At 57.6% G+C, this 24,046-nt stretch overlaps 1 protein-coding gene across 1 annotated transcript in view; it reads right to left on the bottom strand.

Annotated features, from left to right (window-relative positions):
* Positions 1–14,407: 14,407 nt before the first annotated feature.
* The window catches only part of THBS2 (thrombospondin 2), a 30,554-nt gene continuing 20,915 nt past the window's right edge, over positions 14,408–24,046 (bottom strand). Inside the window, 7 exon segments of the mRNA XM_066372850.1 lie at positions 14,408–14,617; positions 15,842–15,981; positions 18,673–18,770; positions 19,622–19,893; positions 20,710–20,937; positions 21,950–22,184; positions 22,896–23,014. Coding sequence (XP_066228947.1) covers positions 14,610–14,617; positions 15,842–15,981; positions 18,673–18,770; positions 19,622–19,893; positions 20,710–20,937; positions 21,950–22,184; positions 22,896–23,014 — 1,100 coding nt within the window. The 3' untranslated portion in view covers positions 14,408–14,609.

Consider the following 24,046-nt stretch of genomic DNA (forward strand, 5'->3'; position numbering starts at 1 on the left):
TGCTGACCCCGCCTTCTGCCGGCGCCAGGCCGCGGTGACGTACTTGTGACACTTGGTGGGAGGCCTCTTGTGCTTATCAGAAGAATGTTTTAAGGCAGACTATGAGAAGGGATATTTTTTAAAATGATCTTTCAAAGTCCAAGAAAGGAAACGGGGCAGCCAAGATGTTTAACTTGTGACACCAAGATGTTTAACTTCTTACACCAAGATGTTTAACTTGTTACACAGAGATGTTTAACTTGTTACACAAAGATGGTTAACTTGTTACACAAAGATGTTTAACTTGTTACACAAAGATGTTTAACTTGTTACACCAAGTTGTTTAACTTGTTACACAAAGATGGTTAACTTGTTACACAAAGATGTTTAACTTGTGACACCAAGATGTTTAACTTGTTACACAGCTGCGATGAGGACGGCCAGGCGGAACTCCGACCCGCTGACCACCAAGATGCCCGAGCGTGGTTTGGTTGAACTATCTGCAAAGCATGTCTCGAGTTGACCAGAACTTTGTCATAATCTGGTCTTAAATAGTTGAAAGCTGAGCAAAGAATTTAAAACAAAAAAGGGGGGGGGGAGAAGAGAGTGGGCACGTCTTCTAGGAGAACCTTCCTGTGCCCGGCTGCCCCTCACCCTCGCCCTAGGCTAGACGACGCCCGCTCACTTAGAATCTCAGGAGAAGGTCCACACGTTCACCCCTTCTCCTCTCTCCCAGCCTCCCTCTCGGGAACCATCGGACCGTTATAACAAAATTCCAGCTTTACGTAAACACCCTGACCTCCCAGTGGCACATGCCACCGGCTGCCTGTCTCGGCCACCGCAGGCTCTTGAAGGTCCCTGTGAGGTCGTCTGCAAGCTCTCCGGAGGGTTGCTTCTCACTCACTGAGTGGGGGCTGGTAACCCCGGGGTGACGGCCAGGCCCAGTGGCTCACTCACAGGTGTGACTGTGAGCTGTTACTGGTGGGGGGCCGGGGGGTGCGCTGAGACCGGGGCGCACTTCACTCTACCCTCATCGCTTACTTCTGTCTAAGGGTCCCCTGGGCACTCACAGTCCGTTGATGAGCCACCAATGAGAACCCCTGGTCTGACAATTAACTGCCGGGGTTATTACGTGTTGTTTAAGCAGCAATTCCCTGAGAAGCGGCCACACTCACCCAGCTTTCCCGGGATTGAAGGGAGCGGTGAGTAGAGGAGACGTGGGTTCCCCTTGTTCTCTCATGAGTTGCATGCTGAGCACCTACTGCGCGCCAGGAGTCGCCCGTGGGAGCCGCGTTGCTGGGGAGACAGCGGCTTTCTGCCCGACACCCCCACGGCGTTCCGGAGCTCTCTGATGAAGGTGTGTTTCCCAGGCTCAATAACAACGTGCAGACGTATTTGAGACCCAGGCCGGTGGTCCCGGTCCCCAGGCAGGAATCATCCAGGGAATGTCCCCCGACGCCCCTGTGTAGCTGCCTCTTCTCCTTGAGGAAAACAGAATGTGGAACAATTTTTTCTTGACATCCAAAAGCTGCCTCTCTCTGTCCCAGCTTTGCTGGGACACCCTGCACCCTCGGACACTCCTGAGTCCCCACAGGGACGGACGCGTCTGACCGCCTCTCGGCCATCCGCTCCACGGCTCGCACACCAGCCCCCCTGAAGACCGGCGTGGACCCTCCTCACAAGCATCTGTTGGACATCCTCTGAGAAGTGGGCTCTTGGGGGTTCAGAGAACAGGGGCGGTGGGGTGAGGGTGGGGGGGATCCAGACCTGAGGGGCTCCCGTCACGCTTCCCCGTTAGTTCCTGAAACATGCCACACGCTCTGCCACCACGGGGCCCCTGTCCATGCTCTTCCTGGCCCCACATTCTGCCTTCCAGCTCATAGGGGGGCCCTTCCCCAGCTCTGTGGTCATGTCCAAAGACAGCCGCCTCCTGGCAGTGGCCCTCACTGTCCCCTCCTCCCTCTCCATCGCCCTCAGCTGTGGCCACCATCTCGTCACCGGGCTTTATTTCCCTCCTAGACACGACCACCCTGAACCTCCCTGCTGCGTGCATGGCTCAGTCGCTGCAACTTACCCCCCTGACTCTGATTGGTTGGAGCTGCACAGCTCTGATTGGTTGAGGAAAGACTCAGTCCTATTGGCTGAAACAGTATCCCAGGAGCGCCTATATAAGGGCTGCTCAGCTGGCAGGGAGGCAGTGCCGTTTGTGAGAGGCCCCTGGGCAGAAATGGCTGCTGGGCTCTGATCCTAAACGTGAGCCCAGTTAGCCACCAGGAGCCCCTCCGAGCAGGTATCTTTTTCCTCGGGGTGACATGAGCACCCCAGTTCTCTGAGGGGCTTGCGGAGGGCTGTGCTCTGAGGCCTGTCTCCCGCACGCGGAAGGCACATTCCTCCGTCCTGAAGTCAGCGCAGCGCAGGGCGGGGAGGACGCCGGCCCGCCACGCCAGAGTGGAAAGAGAAGTCGGTTTTAGGGCGGAATGAGTTAAGAATAGGCATATGCCCAGCAATTCTGTCTGGCCAAGAGATACTTTTAGACCCAGGCCTATATTTTAGATTTTAAAAGCTCAAATTATTTTATAATTTCCTGAAAATGCACCCTGTTGCCATCTGGTTTCAATCTTCTCTCTGTAACCTTTCATCATATTTAAAAAACCGTGTTTTCCCTTTGGATAAAAAAAAAAAATAAAGAAATAAATATTATTCCGTTAAGACCAATGACTGAGTTACTTTTATGCACCTCCTTGGAAAGCTGCTTGCAATGGGATGAGGCTGTATGTCATGGTGGGGTGGCCATCCCACGCGGGCGGTGGTGGCCGTGTGTGTCGTGTGGTCCATGCAGCGGCCTCTGAGGCGGGTGTGAGGACTGGCCCCCAGGATTGTGTGAGCAGCGGAGGATGGAGCCACCTCCACACTCAAGTCTCCAACTCACCACGACTCCTCCCCAAAAGACAGACCCTGTCTCAAGAGTTCCTGACCACAGCCGGGGTGTCACCACGGGCTGTGAGAGGTGCCGCCGGTCAAGCCCACGGCCAGGCGGGCGGAAATGTGTCCTTCTCTGCTGGAACGAGAGACCGCGTGGAAGCAAACGGCCGCTCAGAACCGCGTGTCCCGTCCTGGCCTGTGTCAGGGTGGCTCGGTGCGGAGACCAGGACATGGTCCTCAGCACTCACGTCTCCGAGCGAGCCCGGGGAGGCCCGAGGCACCAGCCAGCAGCCCACCTGCCCGGTCGTGGGGGATCTGGGTTCACGGTCGTGATTCTCCTTTATTCACGGACACGGGCCGTGGGCTTTGACCGAGGACAATGCTCCCACGCCTCCTTCGCAAAAGTCCTACTGGACACTGTGTGGAATAGTATCCCGTGACATTCACCTAACAAATCTCTTTCTTTCTCCATCAGTTAAAAAACTACTGTATAGCCCGACCTGTGATGGCGCAGGGGATAAAGCGTCGACCTGGAACGCTGAGGTCGCCGGTTCGAAACCCTGCACTTCTCTGGTCAAGGCACCTATGGGAGTTGATGCTTCCTGCTCCTCCCTCCTTCTCTCCTCTCTCTCTCTCTCTCTTTCTCTCTCCCCCCTCTCTAAATCGAATAAATAAAGTTTAAAAAGAACTGTATAAGAATCAATGGGGGTGTTCCCTCCCACTCTGCCCAATGACAGACACGCCCCCCCAGCAATTTCCTCACATGCCACCACACCCTGCACCCTCCCCGCCCACTCTCTCCCCAGTGCCCACAGTTCTGGCCCCGCTGCATTGGGGTCCCCGGGGTCTCTCCCTGCACGTCGTCCCACCTGAGGTCCCGGAGGAGACGAGACAGCAGCAATGATAGAAAGAGAACAAGTATTCTGTGATAGAAGATTTTGTTCCAAAATAAAGAATTAGCCTGCGGAGAGAAAGATCGCTGTTTCCCAGAGAACAAAATGATATCGTGTGATCCATATCGACACATAGTCTGACGAGGTTACTGAGTTTCCAGGGGGAGAAGTGAACAAACGTGAGTAAACCCTGAGACAACACTGAGCGGGCGGCCTCAGATATTTGTCCTCAGCTCTCAGCTCCAGAGAGAACGCTGCTCAAGTTCGACGGAGCAATGAGCAGTCTGCAGTGTTCACCACCCTGTTTTCCCCAAACACAGAGCTACCGTCTCCTGCCTGTCCCTCTCGGCAGGTGGCAACACCCACTGTCTGGGCCGGCCGAGGGGGTGAGGGGAGCATCCCGCAGCGCCCTCTTGCCCCACCCTGCTCTCCGCCCCTCCCACGCCCACCCTGCTCTCCGCCCCTCCCCCCACCATCCCCACGCTGCAAGGACCCCAAGGCCAGCTCTCTCTCCTCTTGTCCCAACGTCCCTTACGATCGCTAGGGCTGGGAAACACGGAGCAGGCGGCTGGAACGTGAGAACGTTCCTTAAGTCAAGAAAGAGAGGGAGAGAACTGAAATCACACGTTAGACAACACCAGAAGCACACATACATACGTGTGCCACGGCTGTGACACGCGTGGACGGATGAACAGGGGGTTGAAGGGATGAAAGAATGAATGAAGCCATGGGCAAATGGGTGAAGAGATACAGAATAAACATATGTAGGTTCTCAAGAGTGGGTTCCACAATACGTGATTTTTTAATTTTGTCTTTTCTGCTTCGAATTATTTTGCATATTTTAGTAAGGAGTGTACCCAACAGACAGTTCCTGGGCACGGCCTTCACAAGAGCAAAAAACACCTAGACCATTAAATCCATACGTGTTTATAGAGAGCACAGACCTTAATGTCTCCATCAGAGGTGGGTTTAACGGCGGCCACTCCGGGCACACCCCGACTTCTGAAGGGCCCCCACAAAACCTCAGCCTGACATCTTTTCCTAAGGACATCAAGTTTGGTTTTCTATGTGCAATTTTTATTCATTTAATAATATGGTTAACGTGTATTTTTATTTTCCCTGTCTCTCTCTCTCTCTCTCTCTTTCTTTTTTTTTTTTTTGCATTTTTCTGAAGCTGGAAACAGGGAGAGACAGTCAGACAGACTCCCGCATGCGACCAACCAGGATCCACCCGGCACGCCCACCAGGGGCGACACTCTGCCCACTAGGGGGCGATGCTCTTCCCATCCTGGGCGTCTCCATGTTGCGACCAGAGCCACTCTAGCGCCTGAGGCAGAGGCCAAGGAGCTATCCCCAGCGCCCGGGCCATCTTTGCTCCAATGGAGCCTTGGCTGCGGGAGGGGAAGAGAGAGACAGAGAGGAAGGCAAGGCAGAGGGGTGGAGAAGCAAATGGGCGCTTCTCCTGTGTGCCCTGGCCAGGAATCGAACCCGGGTCCTCCGCACGCTAGGCCGACGCTCTACCGCTGAGCCAACCGGCCAGGGCTCTCTTTCTTTCTTAAGGGGCCCAATATTTTCTTCTGCGCTCGGGGCCTCCACCGACCTTAATCCGCCTCTGGTCTCAATGCAAAACCTTTGAGGACTTTGCTGATCAGGGCAAGGGACAGAGCGGCCACCTGGAAGTCCCCGATTACGTGCGGAAACCACAGCTCGGTGGCCCGGCTGGCCTCCTCCTACAGAACTCAGACCCTCATCCTGGGCCGGAGCCTGAGGGCTGTTTTGCTTATTTCTCCGTGTTTCTCCTCCTGGCCAAACGGGGAAGAGAAACAGAGACAGATGACATCATGCCGCCGCGGCCTCAGGACTCGGGACCGTGTGAGTTTTCAGAGACGCTGGCTCCATTGTAATTCAATTAATGCAGAAACGAAGACGTGAACGTTTGAGAATCTCTCAACCATCCTATTTTGGCCAAGAGATTTATCTCAGGGAAGATGATTTCCAACCCAGCCAAAAGCAGCAAATGCTCGCTTGCTCTAGATAAGAGGGCATTGTGTGCAGATGCCTTGTTCAGTGTGGTTTTAGCTGCATCCGTCTAGCAGCACCCGCCGTGGGGGACGTGAGCTCAGGACACATGGGGGGAGGGGGCTAGGAAGTCAGAGAGGACAGTTCACAGGGTGTTTGTAGGCAGCTCTCTCTGAGGGATGCCTGTGCTTCCTGGGCCGTTTGTGGGTCAGTCACCCCTGATCAGGGGCACCAGGTGACGTCACAGGGATGGAGAGGGCTGCGTGCATGGCGTGACGGTCCCTGTGGGTGTGGCTATCGGTGCCCGATCCGGAACCGCTGCTGCTGACCTACTGATGCCACTTACAGGACGCAAAAGCGTCCACCGAGGGCGTGCCGTCCCTAGTTCTCGGAGAGCAAGCCCGGCAGAGTTGGGGTCACAAGCAGACACACCTGTTTTGCTGCCCAAGATTTAGGTTGTTTTCGGGAAAACAGGGATGAATCCAGGTTAATATAATCTCCCCGAGGACGTGCCCCTTGCTTAGACCGTGTGAGAGGTGGGAAAAGACTCACGCTCTCGAGGGGAAGTCTCCGTGGTCACAACAGGAAGAAAGCAGGACTCAGGGACGTCTGCTTCGGTTTAACGCCGGTTTTCGGGGACACACAGAGGCTCACGGACGTGTCTGATGCTCACAAGAACTTTGCAGGGTCCCTCGTCAGAGCCCTCACTGCCTCCGCTCACTTCTCCCTGCAGGGTCAGATGCTGTCCTTTGTCGAAAGTGGGGTCCTTCCTTACAGAAGGCTCTCTAGAGCCCGTCCCCAGACACGGACCCCAAAGTGGTCTCTGCTCCTCCGCCCTGTCCTCTCCGCCCTGCCTGCCCCTAAGAGTGTGAGGTCCGTGAGAGGGACTTGACCTGCACGCTCACGACCCTGTCCAAGTACCGGAGCGTGTCTGAAATATAGTCGATTCCGTAAAACACGGCTGAGTGGTTGAGTGAATAAATCAGTGCGCTTGAGTCTATTACCCCCGACCGGACGAGTTTCTGAGACCGCAGTGCTGTTGTTCCTCCCGGGCAGGGGGTGTTCGGTGTCTCGTGTTCCCACCGAGCTCGAACAACAGAGCGCTGGCTCGGGTGGGCGGGGTTACCCTTTTCTGCAGAGGAAGACCCTAAACGGCGGCGGTTAAGTAGCTGCAAAGCCGTGAAGCAACAATGTGAGGGGGACACAGGGTCCCTCACGTGGACCCTGGGACTCCTGGGCTATTATCTGATAACCTTTTTCTTTAAAATAACCGTCTGTGCGTGAACAAACATTTGCTTGGGCAGAAGGCAAGCACTGCTTTGTGGGAGCTCACACACACAAAGTCAAGCTTCCCCGGGACAAGTTTAACATCAAATCTTCCGTCACCCCCCCCTCCTCCGGATCTGGGTGCCCCGAAGTGCAGACGCACGCATTTTGGGGGAGTTCTGGCAACCCCTCCTGCCCAGCCTCGCTGGCCCAAGCTTCGCCGGCCCTGACCACAGTCGCGAAGGCCTCCCAGCTGCCCGGACGGGTCCGCTGGCTGCCGTGTCACCAGACTCTGTACAGGCAGCTCTGGGTTCCCTTGGGGGCCCTGAGCACCGGCCGACAATCAGTCAGCCCCGTTCATCTGGGTCTTTCCCAGCTGGAATCCCTGTAACTGCACTCTTTTTTTTTTTCTGGGAAACTTGGAATCTTGGTGTCTGCTGAAGCTCATGTTAGTGATTTAAGGTAAATATTGAAACTTTCCACTGCATTTTAAAGTAAAAGCTAGATGGGAGTCTCCCTGCCTATTAAGAGAACCACAAATGATTTTGCTGAGTTTTGTTTTCAAAAAAAAAAAAACAAAAAAAAAAACCCAACCACTTTTAAGTCATATGTTTGGCAAGCCACATAATAGCTATTTCTGGGTTTTTTGAGCTTGAGAGGACCACAATTTCAGAAAGTAAGAACGATATAAAACACTGTGGAAAGATCAACACGACAGGATCTTTGTTAATAAATGCAAAACTTGCAGTTTATTCAGCTGCTGCAAGGGAAGCCCTAACTCAAAATACGTTCCAGAGAGCGGCAGCAGCAACTCAAGTGGCTCTCGGAAAAAACAAAGCAGTAAAACTTACGAATTCCTGGGTGTAGGGACTGTGAGGGCGTCCAGGAAAGCTCTCAGTGGCCCCAGTGGTTGCTAATGTGACTTTGGGCAGGGACAGAGGAGGGCGGAGCAGGAAGGCCAGGGGGCAGCCACCAGGGTCCCTGCCGGCCCACGGGGGCTTCTCCGTGTCACAGACAAGAAGGCTGGCTATCTGGTGTGCGACTGACAGAGCCATGGTCACACAGCGGGAAATGACAGCCCTCGACCGTGCGCTCCAAACCTGTGCTTTTTGTTACACAACGGTGCTTGCCTTTTGCAAAAGTGAATGTTTGTTCATGCATGGACAGTTATTTTAAAGAAAAAGTTTATAAACTAATAGCCCAGGAGTCCCAGGATCCACGTGAGGGACCCCGTGTCCCCTCACATCGGTGCTTCACGGTTTTGTGGCTGCTTAACCACCGCCTTTTAAGGTCTTTGTTTTGCAGAAAAAGGTAACCCCACCCACCCGGACCAGCCGCTCTGTTGTTCCAGTGTGGTGGGAACACAGGCACCACCAAAACCTCCGGCTTTTCCCTTTCCAATCAAATCGTGTTTGACCTGTGAACTCAGCTCCTGGAATATACTAGACAGCGATTTCCTTTCCATCGTTTTGCTGCTGAACCAGGAGCGGGTCGGAGCTCAGGGGTGCCGAGAACCAGGGGCAGAGGGTGACCTACGAGACACCGAGTCCCCTACCCTGAGGATCACTGGCACCCGACTTCCTGTTTGTGCTGAAAACCCGGCTGGAGCCCCCTCTGCTCTCTGGTTCTGTGTGAAGGCTGGGTCTCCCGGGCCCTCCTGCCCTCTCGTGTCACCCCCAGGACAGGATCACGCGGACACGACGTCCCTATAAGGGACAAGAAGGAGCCAGCAAGCTGCCTTCCAAACCAGCTGACCCACGGGACGTGACGTGCTCACCAGCCATGGGTCCCGATTTCTCCACATGCTTGCTGACAGCTGTTTGTTTGGTCTCTGTGTTGACCACCCTGGTGGATGAGAAGCGATACCTCGCTGTGGTTTGATTAGCGTGTCCCTGATGACCAAGGCTGTTGGGCGTGTTTCCACGTGCTTGTCGGCCATTCGTATGTCTTCCTTTGGGAGAAAGTCTGTTTGAATCCATTACCTGTCTGGTACATTGAGTTTTTCACCTTTTTGTTGTTGGGTTGTAAGAGTTCTTTATATACCTGACCCTTATCAGATACGTAACTTGTAAATATTTTCTTCCATTCAGTAATTTGTATTTTTGGTTGTTTTTTTTTTTTTTGCTTTGTTGACAATATCTTTTGATAAAACAAATTTTTTTTTTCATTTAGAGAGACTACTATTCCTTTCATTGCTCATACTTTTTGTGTCCTCTTTTAGAATCCACCATCAAATCCAAGGTCATGAAGATTTGCTCAGGTTTTTGTTTGAGTTTTATAGTTTTAATCTTACATTTAGGTTGCTGACTTACTTTAAGTTAACTTTTATATATATAGTGTGAGGTAGGGGACAACCTTTTCTTCTTTTGCACACATGGAGAGAGACTGCTCCTTCCTCACCTAACGGTCTTGGGACCATGTAACGAAGTCAATTAGCCTTAATGTGGGGGTTAACTTCCAGACTCTGCTCTGCTTCATCCGTCCAAAGGTCTGACCACGCTGTCTTGAATAATGTTGCTTTGCAATGAGCTTTGAAGTCAGAAAGTGACTTCTCCAAATTTGTTTTAACTTTTCAGTGTTGTTTCCGCTTTTTAGAGACCTTGCCATCCCGAGTGAATCTGACGATCATCTTTTCCATTTCTGCACAAAGACTGCTGAAATTTTAACAAAGTTGCACTGAATCTGTAGGTGGCCCTGGGCAGGACCACCATCCTAACAATAGGAAACCTTCCGATCTACAAACATGAGTGGTCTTTCCATTTATTTTGATTTTTGGTCATTTCTTTCAGCAAGGTTTTACGTTTTTCATTAGAGAAGTCTTTTACCTCTCAGGATGAAGTTATTTCTAGGTATCTTATTGTTCTGGATGCTGTTGTAAATGAAACTGTTATCTCAATTTCACTTTCCATTACCTATGGATGGTGTAGAGAAACACAACTGGTTTTTTTCCCCGTTGATCCTGTTTTGTTTTTGTTTTTTTGGCAGGGACAGAGTCAGAGAGAGGGACAGATAAGGACAGGAAGGGAGAGAGATGAGAAACATCAATTCTTCGTTGCGGTTCCTTAGTTGTTCATTGATTGATTTCTCATATGTGCCTTGACCGTGGGGTTACAGCAGACCAAGTGACCCCTTGCTTGAGCCAGCGACCTTGGGTCCAAGCTGGTGAGCTTTGCTCAAACCAGATGAGCCCGCGCTCAAGCTGGCGACCTCGGGGTCTCGAACCTGGGTCCTCCATGTCCCAGTCCGACGCTCTGTCTACTGCACCACCATCTGGTCAGGCTGATCCTGCATTCTGTAATTTTGCTGAATTGCCATTTTTTGGTCAACTCTATTGAGATATAATTGTATAAGTTTAAGCGTTATACCCATTTTTTAATCTCAGAGAGATATGGCATTAGGAAAGAGCTTGAGAATTAAAAAAATAAGAAATTACTTGAGTGAGATGCTTTCTGCCTTGTAGCGATGGGTTTTAGAATAGTCAGGCGCCACATCCTTTATCGAACAACACGCAATGGCCTTGAAAGGTCATCGGCCACATGACTGGGCCTCAGGAGCTGCCGGGACAGAGCACGTGACGCGTCTCCTGGTCCCTGCACTCAGGACCGTGACCCGCAGTCTGGGGTGGCCCGTCTTCCTCTGGGGTGGACTCGGGCTCGCCGAGCCGTGCTTGGAGGGCCATCCCCCCCAAACGTAGCAGAGACTCTGGACTCGGACAGCACCCCTGCGGCCGGCTCCCTTCCTCCTCCTCCTCCCAGAGCCGCTGAGTGCGTCGCCTGCACTGTAGTCACTCTGCTCTGCATGAAAGTTTTCTCCACGGAGGTCACTCCTTGTGCAGAGGTCTTGTCCTCATGAGACGACAGCATGTGTGTGTATGACATGAAATGCAGTATTAAATAGGAACCATTCAATATTCTGTGGGAAATAGATACACACGTATTTCATGTCTATTTGGTTTTTTTGTTTGTTTTTTTTGTTTGTTTGGTTTTTGGGTTTTTTTTGTATTTTTCTGAAGCTGGAAACAGGGAGAGACAGTCAGACAGACTCCCGCATGCGCCCGACGGGGATCCACCCGGCACGCCCACCAGGGGGTGATGCTCTGCCCATCCGGGGCGTCGCTCTGCTGCGACCAGAGCCACTCTAGCGCCTGGGGCAGAGGCCAAGGAGCCATCCCCAGCGCCCGGGCCATCTTTGCTCCAATGGAGCCTCGCTGTGGGAGGGGAAGAGAGAGACAGAGAGGAAGGAGAGGCAGAGGGGTGGAGAAGCAGATGGGCGCTTCTCCTGTGTGCTCTGGCCGGGAATGGAACCCGGGACTTCTGCACGCCAGGCCGATGCTCTACCACTGAGCCAACCGGCCAGGGCCTTGTTTTTTATTTTTAAATGGATTGGGGTGACCTTGGTTCACGAGATGACCTAGGTCTCAAGTGTGCAGTTCTATGAGACGCCGTCTGTCTACGGCTGCGTTGTGTGTTCACCTCCCAAAGCCAACTCTCCTCCATCACTGTTTATTCGAACCCTTTCCTCGGAGCAGGTCTGTCAGTGATGTCATCACACCCCAGGGACGCCCCGGCCCTCTGCCGGGTCCCGGAGGCGCTGATGCTTCATCCCCACCGATGGCGGTTCTGAGACGGACGGCCGGGCCCACGCGTGGAGTGGGGGCGGAGGGGGGGCACAGCCGCCTGACAGGAAACAGGTGCATTTCAATGAACGACACAACAAAGGCACCTGGATGCGTGGAAAACGTGTCTGCTTCCCACGCCTGACGTCGAAGCGTCGTCACGAGACTGGTCACCTGTTGTTGGTTTCGTGAGGACAATGGGCTGCAGTGACCCCCCCCCCCCCGGTCAACCCGAAGTCACTCCCCTCCCTGTTTCATTTCTGAACATTCCAGAGACTCCTTGGCTCAGCGACCGTGAGTTGGTCCCGTGTCCTCCACATTCAGGTCACACAGCCAGCTGCTCACAGCCCAGGTCAAAGCCGGGCTCGCCCCCCAGCTCCGTCGCCTGGGACGGCCTCTCTGGTGCTGCTGCTGCCGCCGCTGCTGTGCCAACTCCCTCCCTCGTCTCAGCCAGACGTGCCGCTGTCCCCTCGACCTCTCTCCCTGGCATTGCCCCCACCCCGTTCTCTCAGAAGCCCCCAGGGCAGCCGTCGGCCCCGTGCGGAAACCGCTGGACGAGGTGCCGTCGCTGCCTCCTCCTGGGTCCGCGCTGGGCGTCACGTCCCATGAGGGTCCGACGTGTGCCCTTCCTGGGGCCTCCAGCGGGCGTGAGAGCGCGTCGGGGGACAGAGGGTTCTGACGGGGGAATCAGCTTCTCTGAATCTTTTCAGTGGATTTGTTAAAACTCAACTGCGCGATTCTGTTCTCCTTCGACCGTGAGAAGCAGCAGGATGGACTGACGGCCATGTCGTCCATCACCTGGACCCGTTTCTGCTTTCCCCAGCGGACCCCAACCTCGCCGGCACCTGAGAGCAGAGACCAGGGGACCCCCACCCCCACCCCACGACCCAGCAGGCGAGTGTATGTCCGTCACAGGGAGCGAGTGGCAAACCTCCCCGTTGGGATTTCTCTTCTCTTCCCCTTCCCTGTAGAAACTCTTTAAAAAAAAAAAAAGGGAGATTCATTTATAGAAAACCTTTGTACAGTTTATTTTGTTATTCATCTTTAAAGTAAAAAGAAAATGAGGCTCTAGCTAAATGCAGGTCTCTGTGGTGAAATGTTGACCATGGAACAAATAAATACGTATTTACAGTCTTTGGCAAAACAAACGGAGTTTCATCAGTCTGCACGAGAAGTTGGGTTTAAAAGAGAAAACATAAATAATTTACAAGAAATGTACATTCTAAGTATTCACATCATCGTCCCACACACACCACGGTGTCCTGCGGCCAAACGCCACCAGCACGGAGAACCGGCAGCCTTCACGACCCTTGCACGTGATGACGTCTCCACCGTCGTCTCGGGAACACAGGTCCACAGAGAAGTGAAACAAACAAAAAAAAGCTCCAGCTCAGCAAAAGAAAAAGAGAGTCAACCTCAGCGAAGGCAACAAGCGTCACTTTATCGGAGGAAGAGCGGGCGTTAAGACGGGTTATAGATTCTCTCTCTTTGGCATCAAAACAAAATCACTATCAACAGAAAGACTTGCTTCCGTTGGACAAGACAGACTCCTCTGGTTAACACCCCCCCTCCCCCCGCAGAAAGATCACGCCACTCACAGGAGCAACGAAGCAAGCCTGTCCAGTCCAGACCGGGTGACCGGTGACCGGCTGGATTCAGCAGGCGTCACGCTGATTTCGCCGGCAGAGATTTTAAAATCCTGTCTACAGCAGGGAGGTAACAGGAAGCCACGCTGAATCAAAGCCACCGGCAAACAATATACATAAAGGTTCCATTATAAACTCTCGTTGTTATTTATTTATTCTCCTCCGTTTTACAGTGTGCTCCATTGTGACAACGTAAGTCATAAAGCCTTGTGTTTGGACAGGAAGGTGGTCTTTGCTGTAACTGCCTCTATATTATTATAGACTAGTTACATGTTTACTTCTAGCGGTTACCTAGCGGGCATCTATAACCCTGGGCAGAATTCAAATAAGTTACTGTGGAACGGAAGTGCATCCGGTCTTTCTTTCAATAAATATGAACACAGCCTTTATAAGTGGAAGGGAACGTGTCACCGAGTTGGGTCAAAGCCACTCTTTGTGCCTTCAGAGTCTGGCGCATGGCTGGCTCGTCTCCGCCCGGCTGGCTCGGGGGGACAGGGCCGGGGTGGAGGCAATGGTCAAGCTAAGGTCCCGGCTATCTCGGGTCTGCAGCAGCTCAGTGGCCAGCCGAGGGAGGGGCCTTCGCTCCCGTCACCGTCCACGGAGGAGGTCCTGCCGGGCCCCCATCTGACCCACGTCCCCGCCGTCTTTGATAAACACCCATCTCTGCCAAGCGTAGGGGGCTTTCGGCGTGGGAAGGCACGGGGGAGGGGTCCTCACTTACACTTGGAATCATTTTTAATGCTCCAATCCGTGAACTGCCAACTCTACGTCATGTGACTGCCATCGCCCGGCCTCGTCCCCGCGGGAGGCTTCGGACGTGGGCAGAGCCTCCCGCTCGGGCCTGAAGGACACGCCTGACCACAGGGGACACCGTTCCCCCAGGACCAGGTCAGGGCAGGGCCTCATGCACAACATCCCCTCCACTCCGTGGACACACACATACAGAGAGTAGTTACATTTCACATGTAAACGTCATTCTTTTTAAACAAACAAGAGGAAACAACGCCATGCCCGTCCACGGTCACTCCACAGACATTCCCGGGGATCGGCCCCGCTCCCGCGGCGGGCGGGCGGGCGCTCGTCTGTGGGTTCCGTGCGTGGGGGCCTCTGGAGGCATTCGGGCTTGGGGTGGACGACAGGAGGTGAAGAACCGCTCGGAGTTCAGGTCGGGACTGAGGACGCCGGTGAGGACAGAGAAGCTGGAAGGGCCTGGACGAACGGGGCGAGGCGGCGGCATCTGCGGACACGGCGGGACGGGCAGCGAGCCGCTCACAGGTCTGCAAAGAGCGGCAGACAGTTAGGGGGCGGCTCTCGACTCGCTTTGTTTACTGTTACCTGTGACCTGAAAGGAAACTTTTATTTATTTATTTATTTTTATTTATTCATTTTAGAGTGGAGAGGGAGAGACAGAGAGAGAGAGAGGAGAGACAGAGAGAGAGAAAGAGGGACAGAGAGAGAGAGAGGAGAGACAGACAGAGAGAGAGAGAGAGAGAGAGGAGAGACAGAGAGAGAGAAGTGGGGGAGCAGGAAGCATCAACTCCCATATGTGCCTTGACCAGGCAAGCCCAGGGTTTCGAACCAGCGACCTCAGCATTTCCAGGTCGACGCTTTATCCACTGCACCACCACAGGTCAGGCCAGGAAACTTTTAATTTAAAGAAGACATCCACATATGGTTGGATGAATGCGTGGATGCAGACAGGCATGGAGGGAGGGAGGGAGGGAGCGAGGAAGGGAGGGAGGAAAGAGGGAGAAAGAGAAGGAGGAAGGAGGAAAGGAAGGAAGGGAAAGGGAAGGGGAAAAGAAGAAATGTCCAGTAAGGCCACCTAGCCTAATGCAAAGAAAACTTCGCCAGATGCAAGAAGGTAAAACAACATTCTTGTGTTTCCTTCATCGCTGTACTTAATGTCTGGTTTTAGAAAAGTATCTCTGAGCCTTATTTACCTCCTCTTTCTGGGGGACAGGGTGGAATGGGACCAGATAAGAGCCAAGTTCCCCTCCAGTCTCTAATATTTTGATCCAAATACAATTGTAGAGTTAACAGAACCTACCTCCCTCACCCTTCCTTCCTTCCTTCCTTCCTTCCTCCCTCCCTCCCTCCCTCCCTCCCTTCCTTCCTTCCTTCCTTCCTTCCTCTTTCCCTCCCTCCCTCCCTCCCTCCCTCCCTCCCTCCCTCCCTCCCTCCCCCCTTTCTTCCCTCCCTCCCTCCACAAGGGTGACAATCTCAAGTCCCTCTAAGGGCCTGGGGGGCAGAAGGCCCAGGAGCCATAGGACAGAGCGCAGTGGGGATGGTAGGGCCCGTGAGTAACTGGGCAGCGTCTGTCCCACCAAAGACATCCACTTCAATGTAAAACAAACAAGTGAACAGTTAAACAAACGAAGCTGGTCAAGCAGACATCAGCCAGGACTGAGTGGTCAGCGTCCTGCCCGGCGGGGCAGCCCCTGAGGAGGACAGGTCTGCGTCCCCTCCCCGTGCCCCTGCTAACCGGTCTGCACACCCACCTCTGCATTCATACTTGAGGTCCGAGAAATAGACCATCTCTTGAGAGAAGACAAACAGGCCCAGCCGCCCGCCGGCGTACGTGTGGTCGTAGATGGGCCCCGAGTCCGCCATGACCTGCTTTCCCTCGTGCACCAGGACCCTGGGGGCGGGGGGAAGAGACCGTGAACTCCGGACTTCCATCCGGCAGAGAACGGGGACCACCTTCCCCTGGCCACGCTGGACACCGTGGCTCCGCACCACCCCGACCTCCCTCCACACGTGAGTAACTGGGCAGCGTCAGACTCGCTGTGGCCGCCGTAAGAGTGGACGTGGGTTCCACCAGGGCCTCCGCCCACCAGGGCCAAAGACCAGTCCCGCCTGGCGAGCAGCACGCCCTCCTATTCCGTCTGTCCGTCTGTCCGTAGAGCCGGCAGCTCTCCGTCTGCATGGGCCCTGGGTTCTCCCCACGGCCGTCCATCCGTGGCTCTCACAGGCACCCCAGCCACGGGCTTACGGTGCTGAGCCCACTGAGTGAGCTGCGTGACAGCCAGGAGGGCCCCGCCCAGGAGGGCCCCGCCCAGGAGGGGCTCCCTGTCCCCAGGGCTCACGGGCTGACGAGGAGCAGGTGACTGAACGGGTGCGGATTCCCCTGCAGAAATGCACCCCCGGCCCCCAGCCTGCACGCTGCTCCCGTCTGCTGGTTCTGGTGGGCGAGACCCCTCCACCCCGTGTCCGGGAAGCCCCCGACAGCATCGGGCCCTGATTCTCGCAGCTGAGCTCTGCATGAACACTCCACGTTTAAATCGTCCTGTGTTGTTTTACTGAAAACCGTGCTGAAGGCTGTCACGCGGAGACGGGTTTCAGGGGAGCTGTTCACGCATCGGAGGTCCACGGCTCTCCCAGTGAGCGCGTGCCGGTTCTCAGAGTCGTGGGGACTCCACCGGCCCCCGTCCTGCACACCTGGAGGCATCCTGGGAGCCACCGGCCCCGTCCTGCACGCCTGGAGGCATCCTGGGAGCCACCTGGGAGCCACCGCCCTGTCCTGCACACCTGGAGGCATCCTGGGAGCCACCGCCCTGTCCTGCACACCTGGAGGCATCCTGGGAGCCACCGCCCTGTCCTGCACACCTGGAGGCGTCCTGGGAGCCACCGCCCTGTCCTGCACACCTGGAGGCATCCTGGGAGCCAGCGGCCCCGTCCTGCACGCCTGGAGGCGTCCTGGGAGCCACCGGCCCCGTCCTGCACACCTGGGGGCGTCCTGGGAGCCACTGCCCCGTCCTGCACGCCTGGAGGCATCCTGGGAGCCAGCGGCCCCATCCTGCACGCCTGGAGGCATCCTGGGAGCCACCGGCCCCGTCCTGCACACCTGGAGGCATCCTGGGAGCCACCGCCCTGTCCTGCACACCTGGAGGCATCCTGGGACTCCAGCGGCCCCGTCCTGCACACCTGGAGGCGTCCTGGGAGGACAGGCCCCCGTCATGCACGCCTGGAGGCGTCCTGGGAGGACAGGCCCCTGTCCTGCACACCTGGAGGCGTCCTGGGAGCCAGCGGCCCCCGTCCTGCACGCCTGGAGGCGTCCTGGGAGGACAGGCCCCCGTCCTGCACGCCTGGAGGCGTCCTGGGAGGACAGGCCCCCGTCCTGCACGCCTGGAGGCATCCTGGGAGCCAGTGGCCCTCGTCCTGCACGCCTGGAGGCGTCCTGGGAGGACAGGCCCCCGTCCTGCACGCCTGGAGGCGTCCTGGGAGCCACCGGCCCCGTCCTGCACACCTGGAGGCGTCCTGGGACTCCACCGGCCCCGTCCTGCACACCTGGAGGCGTCCTGGGAGGACAGGCCCCCGTCCTGCACGCCTGGAGGCGTCCTGGGAGGACAGGCCCCCGTCCTGCACGCCTGGAGGCGTCCTGGGAGGACAGGCCCCGTCCTGCACGCCTGGAGGCGTCCTGGGAGGACAGGCCCCCGTCCTGCATGCCTGGAGGCGTCCTGGGAGGACAGGCCCCCGTCCTGCACACCTGGAGGCATCCTGGGAGGACAGGCCCCCGTCCTGCACTCCTGGAGGCATCCTGGGAGGACAGGCCCCCGTCCTGCACACCTGGAGGCGTCCTGGGAGCCACCGGCCCCGTCCTGCACACCTGGAGGCGTCCTGGGAGGACAGGCCCCCGTCCTGCACGCCTGGAGGCGTCCTGGGAGGACAGGCCCCCGTCCTGCACACCTGGAGGCGTCCTGGGAGGACAGGCCCCCTTCCTGCACACCTGGAGGCGTCCTGGGAGGACAGGCCCCCGTCCTGCACGCCTGGAGGCATCCTGGGAGCCAGCGGCCCCGTCCTGCACGCCTGGAGGCGTCCTGGGAGGACAGAGCTTGTCCCCCTCCAGGTCGTCTTCATTAGGCAGGTGTGACTGTCCCTCAGCAGCTCTGTTTGCGTTGTTACTTTTTGTTGGTTGGTTGGTTGTAGAAAGGGGGTGGGCGAGGGAGTGAGAAACGGCAATTTGTTGCTGCCCCTGTCCACGCATTCATCGGTCGATTCCTGTTTGTGCCCTGACCAGAGATCGAACCCGCAACCTCGGCCCATCAGCGACAGTCCAGCCGACTGGGCTGCCCACCTGGGCCTGCTTTTGTTTGTTCTCTTTAAATTGGTGACTAGCGGAGTGACTAGCAGAGTGACTAGCGGAGTGACTAGCGGAGTGACTAGCGGTAGAAGGTGCAGGACAGAGAGGAGAAAGCCCCTGGAGGGAAAAGCCCGGCACCAGCTGCCAGCAGAACCGCTTGGGCGGGTCCATCCACACGTGCAGCTGAGCAACACGTTCCTGACCAGGAGACCCGCCCGCCAGAACCCTCGGGGACACGAAGTGGCCCACCTTATGTAACCCGTCTTCGGCCTGTGGGTCAGGTGCCACCGGTAGGCAGTGTAGTCTTTCCAGCCGATGTTTTTGGGGTCGTGCCATAATGTCCGAACCTGAGGGGAAACCGTCACGCGTGAGGACAACGGGCGCCCGGGGCCCGGAGCACGGCTTCACAACACCGGGTGGAAGACACGCCCATCGCTCTGCAGACGAGTCTCTACGACTCACACCCCTGGTGCGACATCCTAGTGCACATAGGAACCCATCGACCGGAACCACGGCGCTGGGGCGGGGCTCACGGACCCAACTCTGGACCCTCTGCTTCCTGAACCTTGGACCACGGGGGAAATGCACTTTCTTTGTGTGTGTGTTTTTCTGAAGTGAGAAGCAGGGAGACAGAGAGACTCCTGCATGCGCCCGACCGGGATCCACCCGGCACGCCCACCAGGGGACGACGCTCTGCCCATCCGGGGTGTCGCTCTGTTGCAACCAGAGCCATTCTAGTGCCTGAGGCAGAGGCCACAGAGCCATCCTCAGTGCCCGGGCCATCTTTGCTCCAATGGAGCCTTGGCTGTGGGAGGAGAAGAGAGAGACAGAGAGGAAGGAGAGGGGGAGGGGTGGAGAAGCAAATGGGTGCTTCTCCTGTGTGCCCTGGCCGGGAATCAAACCTGGGACTTCCATATGCTGGGCCGACGCTCTACCACTGAGCCAACTGGCCAGGGTGGAAATGCACTTTCAAAAGCAGCCCCCTCCCTCTAGCAGAGGACAGAAATGTGTGGTTTGCGAGAGGGTCGTCATGCGGTGCATCAAGCTCACCACCCTCCACGAGGCAGAGGCTCAGGATGACATTGTTCAAATTGCTGTCGTCTGGATTAAAATGGACAGAAGCGAGGGGGGCTGACTTCGGTGGGGTGGACAGCTCTCCCGAGAACCGCGGTGGCCGGAGCCGCCGCCCCACGCTCACCTGTCCCGCCGTGTTCCCCGTGTGCCACAGGGCGTTCCTCAGGTGCTCGCCGGTCCCCGTGGTGGAGTTGACCACCTTGAGGGACACGCCCGAGTAGCCGTAGGCGTGCGTGGGCTGATCCTCCCAGTAGGTCTGGGTCACCTGCTTCCACATGACCACGTAGAAGCGGCTGCTGGACTGGTAGCCGAAGACGAAGCCGGCGTAGTCGTCGTCCCGGTCCGTGTTGACGTAGAACGTGCCGCTGAAGTCCACGGACCCGAACTCGTCGAAACCTGGACGCCAGAGAGGGCGGCAGCCGTGAGGGGCGGGCAGAGCCGCCTCTCGGGGTGGCTGGACGGGACCGGACCGGCCCTTCCACGTGGAGCCCCGATGGGGGCGCTCGGACGTGCTCCCACCCGGCTCCGGTTCTTTGGCCGTGGCGCTGACGACACGGGCCGGACTCTGTCCAGCTCGGACCTGCGGAGCCCCAGCCGAGCTCTGCTGCCTCACGTGACAGTTTGCAGCCAAAGGTTATAAAACAAACGGCAAAGGGCTTCCGGGACGTGAGACCCCCGACGTAGGAGAGGCACATGTGTGTGTTGAGGGGGCAGGATTTACAGACCACAGGGGCACGGGGACCAGACGAGCCTCTGAGGGGAGCGGTGGTCCTGCCCCGGGACCGCGGCTGCTGGGGGGGCGGGGGGCTCGCCTGCCCCGGGACCGCGCTGCTGGGGGACGGGGGGGCTCGCCTGTCCCGGGACTGTGCTGCTGGGGGGCTGGGGGCTCGCCTGCCCCGGGACCACGGCTGCTGGGGGGCGGGGGGGGCTCGCCTGTCCCGGGACTGCGCTGCTGGGGGGCTGGGGGCTCGCCTGCCCCGGGACCGTGGCTGCTGGGGGGCTGGGGGCTCGCCTGTCCCGGGACTGCGCTGCTGGGGGGCGGGGGGCTCGCCTGCCCCGGGACCGCGGCTGCTGGGGGGCGGGGGGCTCGCCTGCCCCGGGACCGCGGCTGCTGGGGGGCGGGGGGGCTCGCCTGTCCCGGGACTGCGCTGCTGGGGGGCTGGGGGCTCGCCTGCCCCGGGACCGCGGCTGCTGGGGGACGGGGGGGCTCACCCACGGCGATGCCGGGGTCGGAGTTTGCCGTCTGCACCAGCTCCTTGCCCTGGTGGCGGATGACCCAGTTGGGATCGATCTGAGTGGTGCCCTTGGGGTCCAAGTGGACCATCTGGAAGTTCCTGAAGTCGGTCTCGCTGATGGCACTGTTCTCGGGACACACGTCGTCGATGTCCGGCACGCTGTCATTGTCGAAGTCGTCCTTGCAGGCGTCTCCCCGCCCGTCCCCTGTCGGCACGGACACGCGGGAAAACCGGAGTGTGGGGGCGGCTCGCCATCTGCCTCCCGGATCCGAGGACACGCCGCAGCGCACGGACCTCAGGAGGCCAGGCAGAGCCTCAGGGTCGGCGCTCACCCCTTGGGGCACCGCACTCGCTGCCAGCAGAGGCCTGGACCCTCCCGGACCCTGCTGGCCGAGCCTGCCCCGGGCAGCGTCCTCTGGGGGCAGGGGTCACCGTTAGGTCTCACCAGCTCTGAACTGAGACGGGCAGTGAGCGGGCAAGCTGCCAGCGTGGACGTGTGTGGGCGTCCACACACTCCGAGCATCGTGTATGACCCTCATGTCGTCCCGCCCACCATCTCCGTGGCAACAGAGCCGCTGAAAGTGACTTTGCCGCCCAGGGGGATCAGGACTTCCCAGCGAGGTGGGGAGAGGCGGCAGCCAGGCCCTGTGCCCCCCATGGCACCTGGTCCCCACAGATGGGCTACAGGTCACTAAACAGTCCCTGTCAGTGCCCTTGGCACAGAGGAAGGAAAAGATAACCAGTTCCCATTCGTTCTTCAACTACCCCCTTCCTGCACAGTGGCACGCACCCCCTCAGTGTATGGTGCACGCACGTGTGCGAGCAAACCCTAAAAACCACGAGAGGCTCCCACGCACATCAGCCCTCCTCCTGGGGAGAAGCCTGGGTCCCCCCACCCGGAGCCACAAGCCCGTCCCCGAGCTGAGCGGCGGTGGGGACCGGACGTGTCCCCTGCTGAAGCCCCGTGGCTCTCCGGAGGGTCCCGAGGCCGCGCTCAGGACGGCAAGCCCCTGCTCCAGCCTGTCTGTCACTGGCCCTTTCTCACAGAGATCACCACAAGCTTTGAACACCCGCAGAGGCTGGGACCACGCTCGTGTGGATGCACATAGACACGCAATCGGAGTGGGACGCACAGAGGAGGTCACGGCGGAGGTCGCAGGGCACCGGGCGGGCGGGCGGGCAGAGGACGCTGCCCTGCATCCCGGCCGCACACCTACCGTCCGAGTCCTCCTGGTCGGGGTTGAAGACCAGCCGGCAGTTGTCCCGGTCGTCGGGGACGCCGTCATTGTCGTCGTCCGAGTCGCAGGCGTCCCCCCGGCCGTCCCCGTCGTGGTCGGCCTGGTTGGCGTTGGAGACGTAGGGGCAGTTGTCCTGGTTGTTCTGGTGGCCGTCCTCGTCGATGTCCTCGTTGTTGTCACACTGGTCGCCCACGAGGTCATTGTCCACGTCGGTCTGGGGACAGAGCACAGAGAGCAGCACTGAGTGTCCGTCCAGCGAGCCGTGCCCAGCCGACGGTCACTGTGGGCATCTGGACGGGACGGCGGCATCCAGCCCGCGTACAGCAGGGCTGTGGATGGGAGCCAAGTGTCCGAGGTCCCACGGCTGTCCACACACAACGAGGTGCAATGCAGGAGTCTCTGTCCCCCCACACACACCTCTCGACGGCACTCCCTGCACTCGGGGGACACTGGAGAAAACCATCCAGAATCAAGTCCCTTTCTGACATGGCGCACGGGCAAAAGTAGGTCTGCAGTTGTTCACACAGAAAACGCTGCCAGGATCAATGAGTGACACAGGAATGAACGGTTTTGCAGGCTCACTGCTGCCCACCGGGCACCCCGTGAATGACGCCTACACGTCCGTCCCCGCTGTGTCTCCCACAGGCCACGTCCACGGAGAGACTCGGGGAACAAGGAGACGGAGACACGACGTCCCTACAGAGCATGGCACAGCCTCTGCTCGCCGGGCCTGGGGCCACCAGACGCAGCGCCACCCGCGCTCCAAGTCCAAGAAGTGTTTTCAGTTAAAATGATGGACGGGCGGGCCCATGCCGCCGTGTCCTGGAGGGGCTCGTGGAGACCCACCAGGACGATTCTATCTGTGACTAAGTCCTGGACACCCCCCTTGCTCACAGGCACTGATCAGTCACCGCCTCTCGGTTACCTGGTCAGGGTTGTGCACCAGGGGACAGTTGTCACAGTGGTCACCCACGCCGTCGCCGTCCGTGTCTCTCTGGTCAGTGTTGTAGACGTAGGGACAGTTGTCTCGCTCGTTGAAGACATCTGCGGGGGTTCGGGGACATAAAGAAGCCTGCTGAGCGAGCGACAGGGCTTCCCTATCCCGTGAAATCTCTTACAGCCGCGCTTGCATGTAACACACATGGTCTAGCCGTATGGAGAAATGTGAACGTCGGATTTTGTGGAAGAACACGTGAGATTTCCCATCAACGTTCAAATTCCCTCCATTTAAAACAGAACCAGCTCTCGGAGTTTCCTGGGTGAGGCCACCCCGGGGGGGTCCTGGCTGTGTCACCGCTCAGTCTGGGTCTGCCGGGACACCTCCCGGGACACCCATCCAGGGAACAGCCTCTGGGCGCCCGGGCGTGACGAGCCTCCCTGTCACCCACCCCGACGTTAGCGGGAAAGTCACGGTGGCAGAGATGACAGGGATTTCAGGTGCGTGACCGTATTTCAGGAAACACGAAAATGGACCATGACCCGGGACGAGTGGAGTTACGAGAAGACATGGGTCATTCGCGCTTGGCCACAAGGACACGGCCACCAGCGACCAGGCTGCAAACGTCCCCAACCACGGGGCAGAGGGAAGGGTCTGGGAAGGCGAAGGGGCAGCCCGGGTCCAGGCGGGCTGGACAGGACCGGACGCTGCTGGAGGAGACTCCCCAGCAATCTGGACTCAGTCCTGAAGTTGGGGAAGTGGTCAGTGCCACAGCAGGAAATGCACAGGTGAGGGTGAGTGCAGGCGTGGGGCCCGCGAGCTGCTTCTGGGCACGGGACACTGGGGGTAAAGGTCAGCCTAGTGGAGTCAGAGGTTCCTGTCTGTGGACACCTGGAACCTGGGGGAAGTTGGCAAGGAATGGCGGAGGGAGCCTGACCAGGCGGTGGCGCAGTGGATGGGGTGTCAGCCTGAGATGCTGAGGACCCAAGTGTGAAACCCTGAGGTCGCCATCTCGAGCAAGGGGTCACTCGGTCTGCTGTAGCCCCCTGGTCAAGGCACACATGAGAAAGCAATCAATGAACAACTAAGGTGCCACAACGAAGAATTGATGCTTCTCATCTCTCTCCCTTCCTGTCTGT

The sequence above is a fragment of the Saccopteryx leptura genome, chromosome 3 (genome assembly GCF_036850995.1).
Source record: "Saccopteryx leptura isolate mSacLep1 chromosome 3, mSacLep1_pri_phased_curated, whole genome shotgun sequence".
In the NCBI taxonomy this organism is placed as follows: Eukaryota; Metazoa; Chordata; class Mammalia; order Chiroptera; family Emballonuridae; genus Saccopteryx; species Saccopteryx leptura.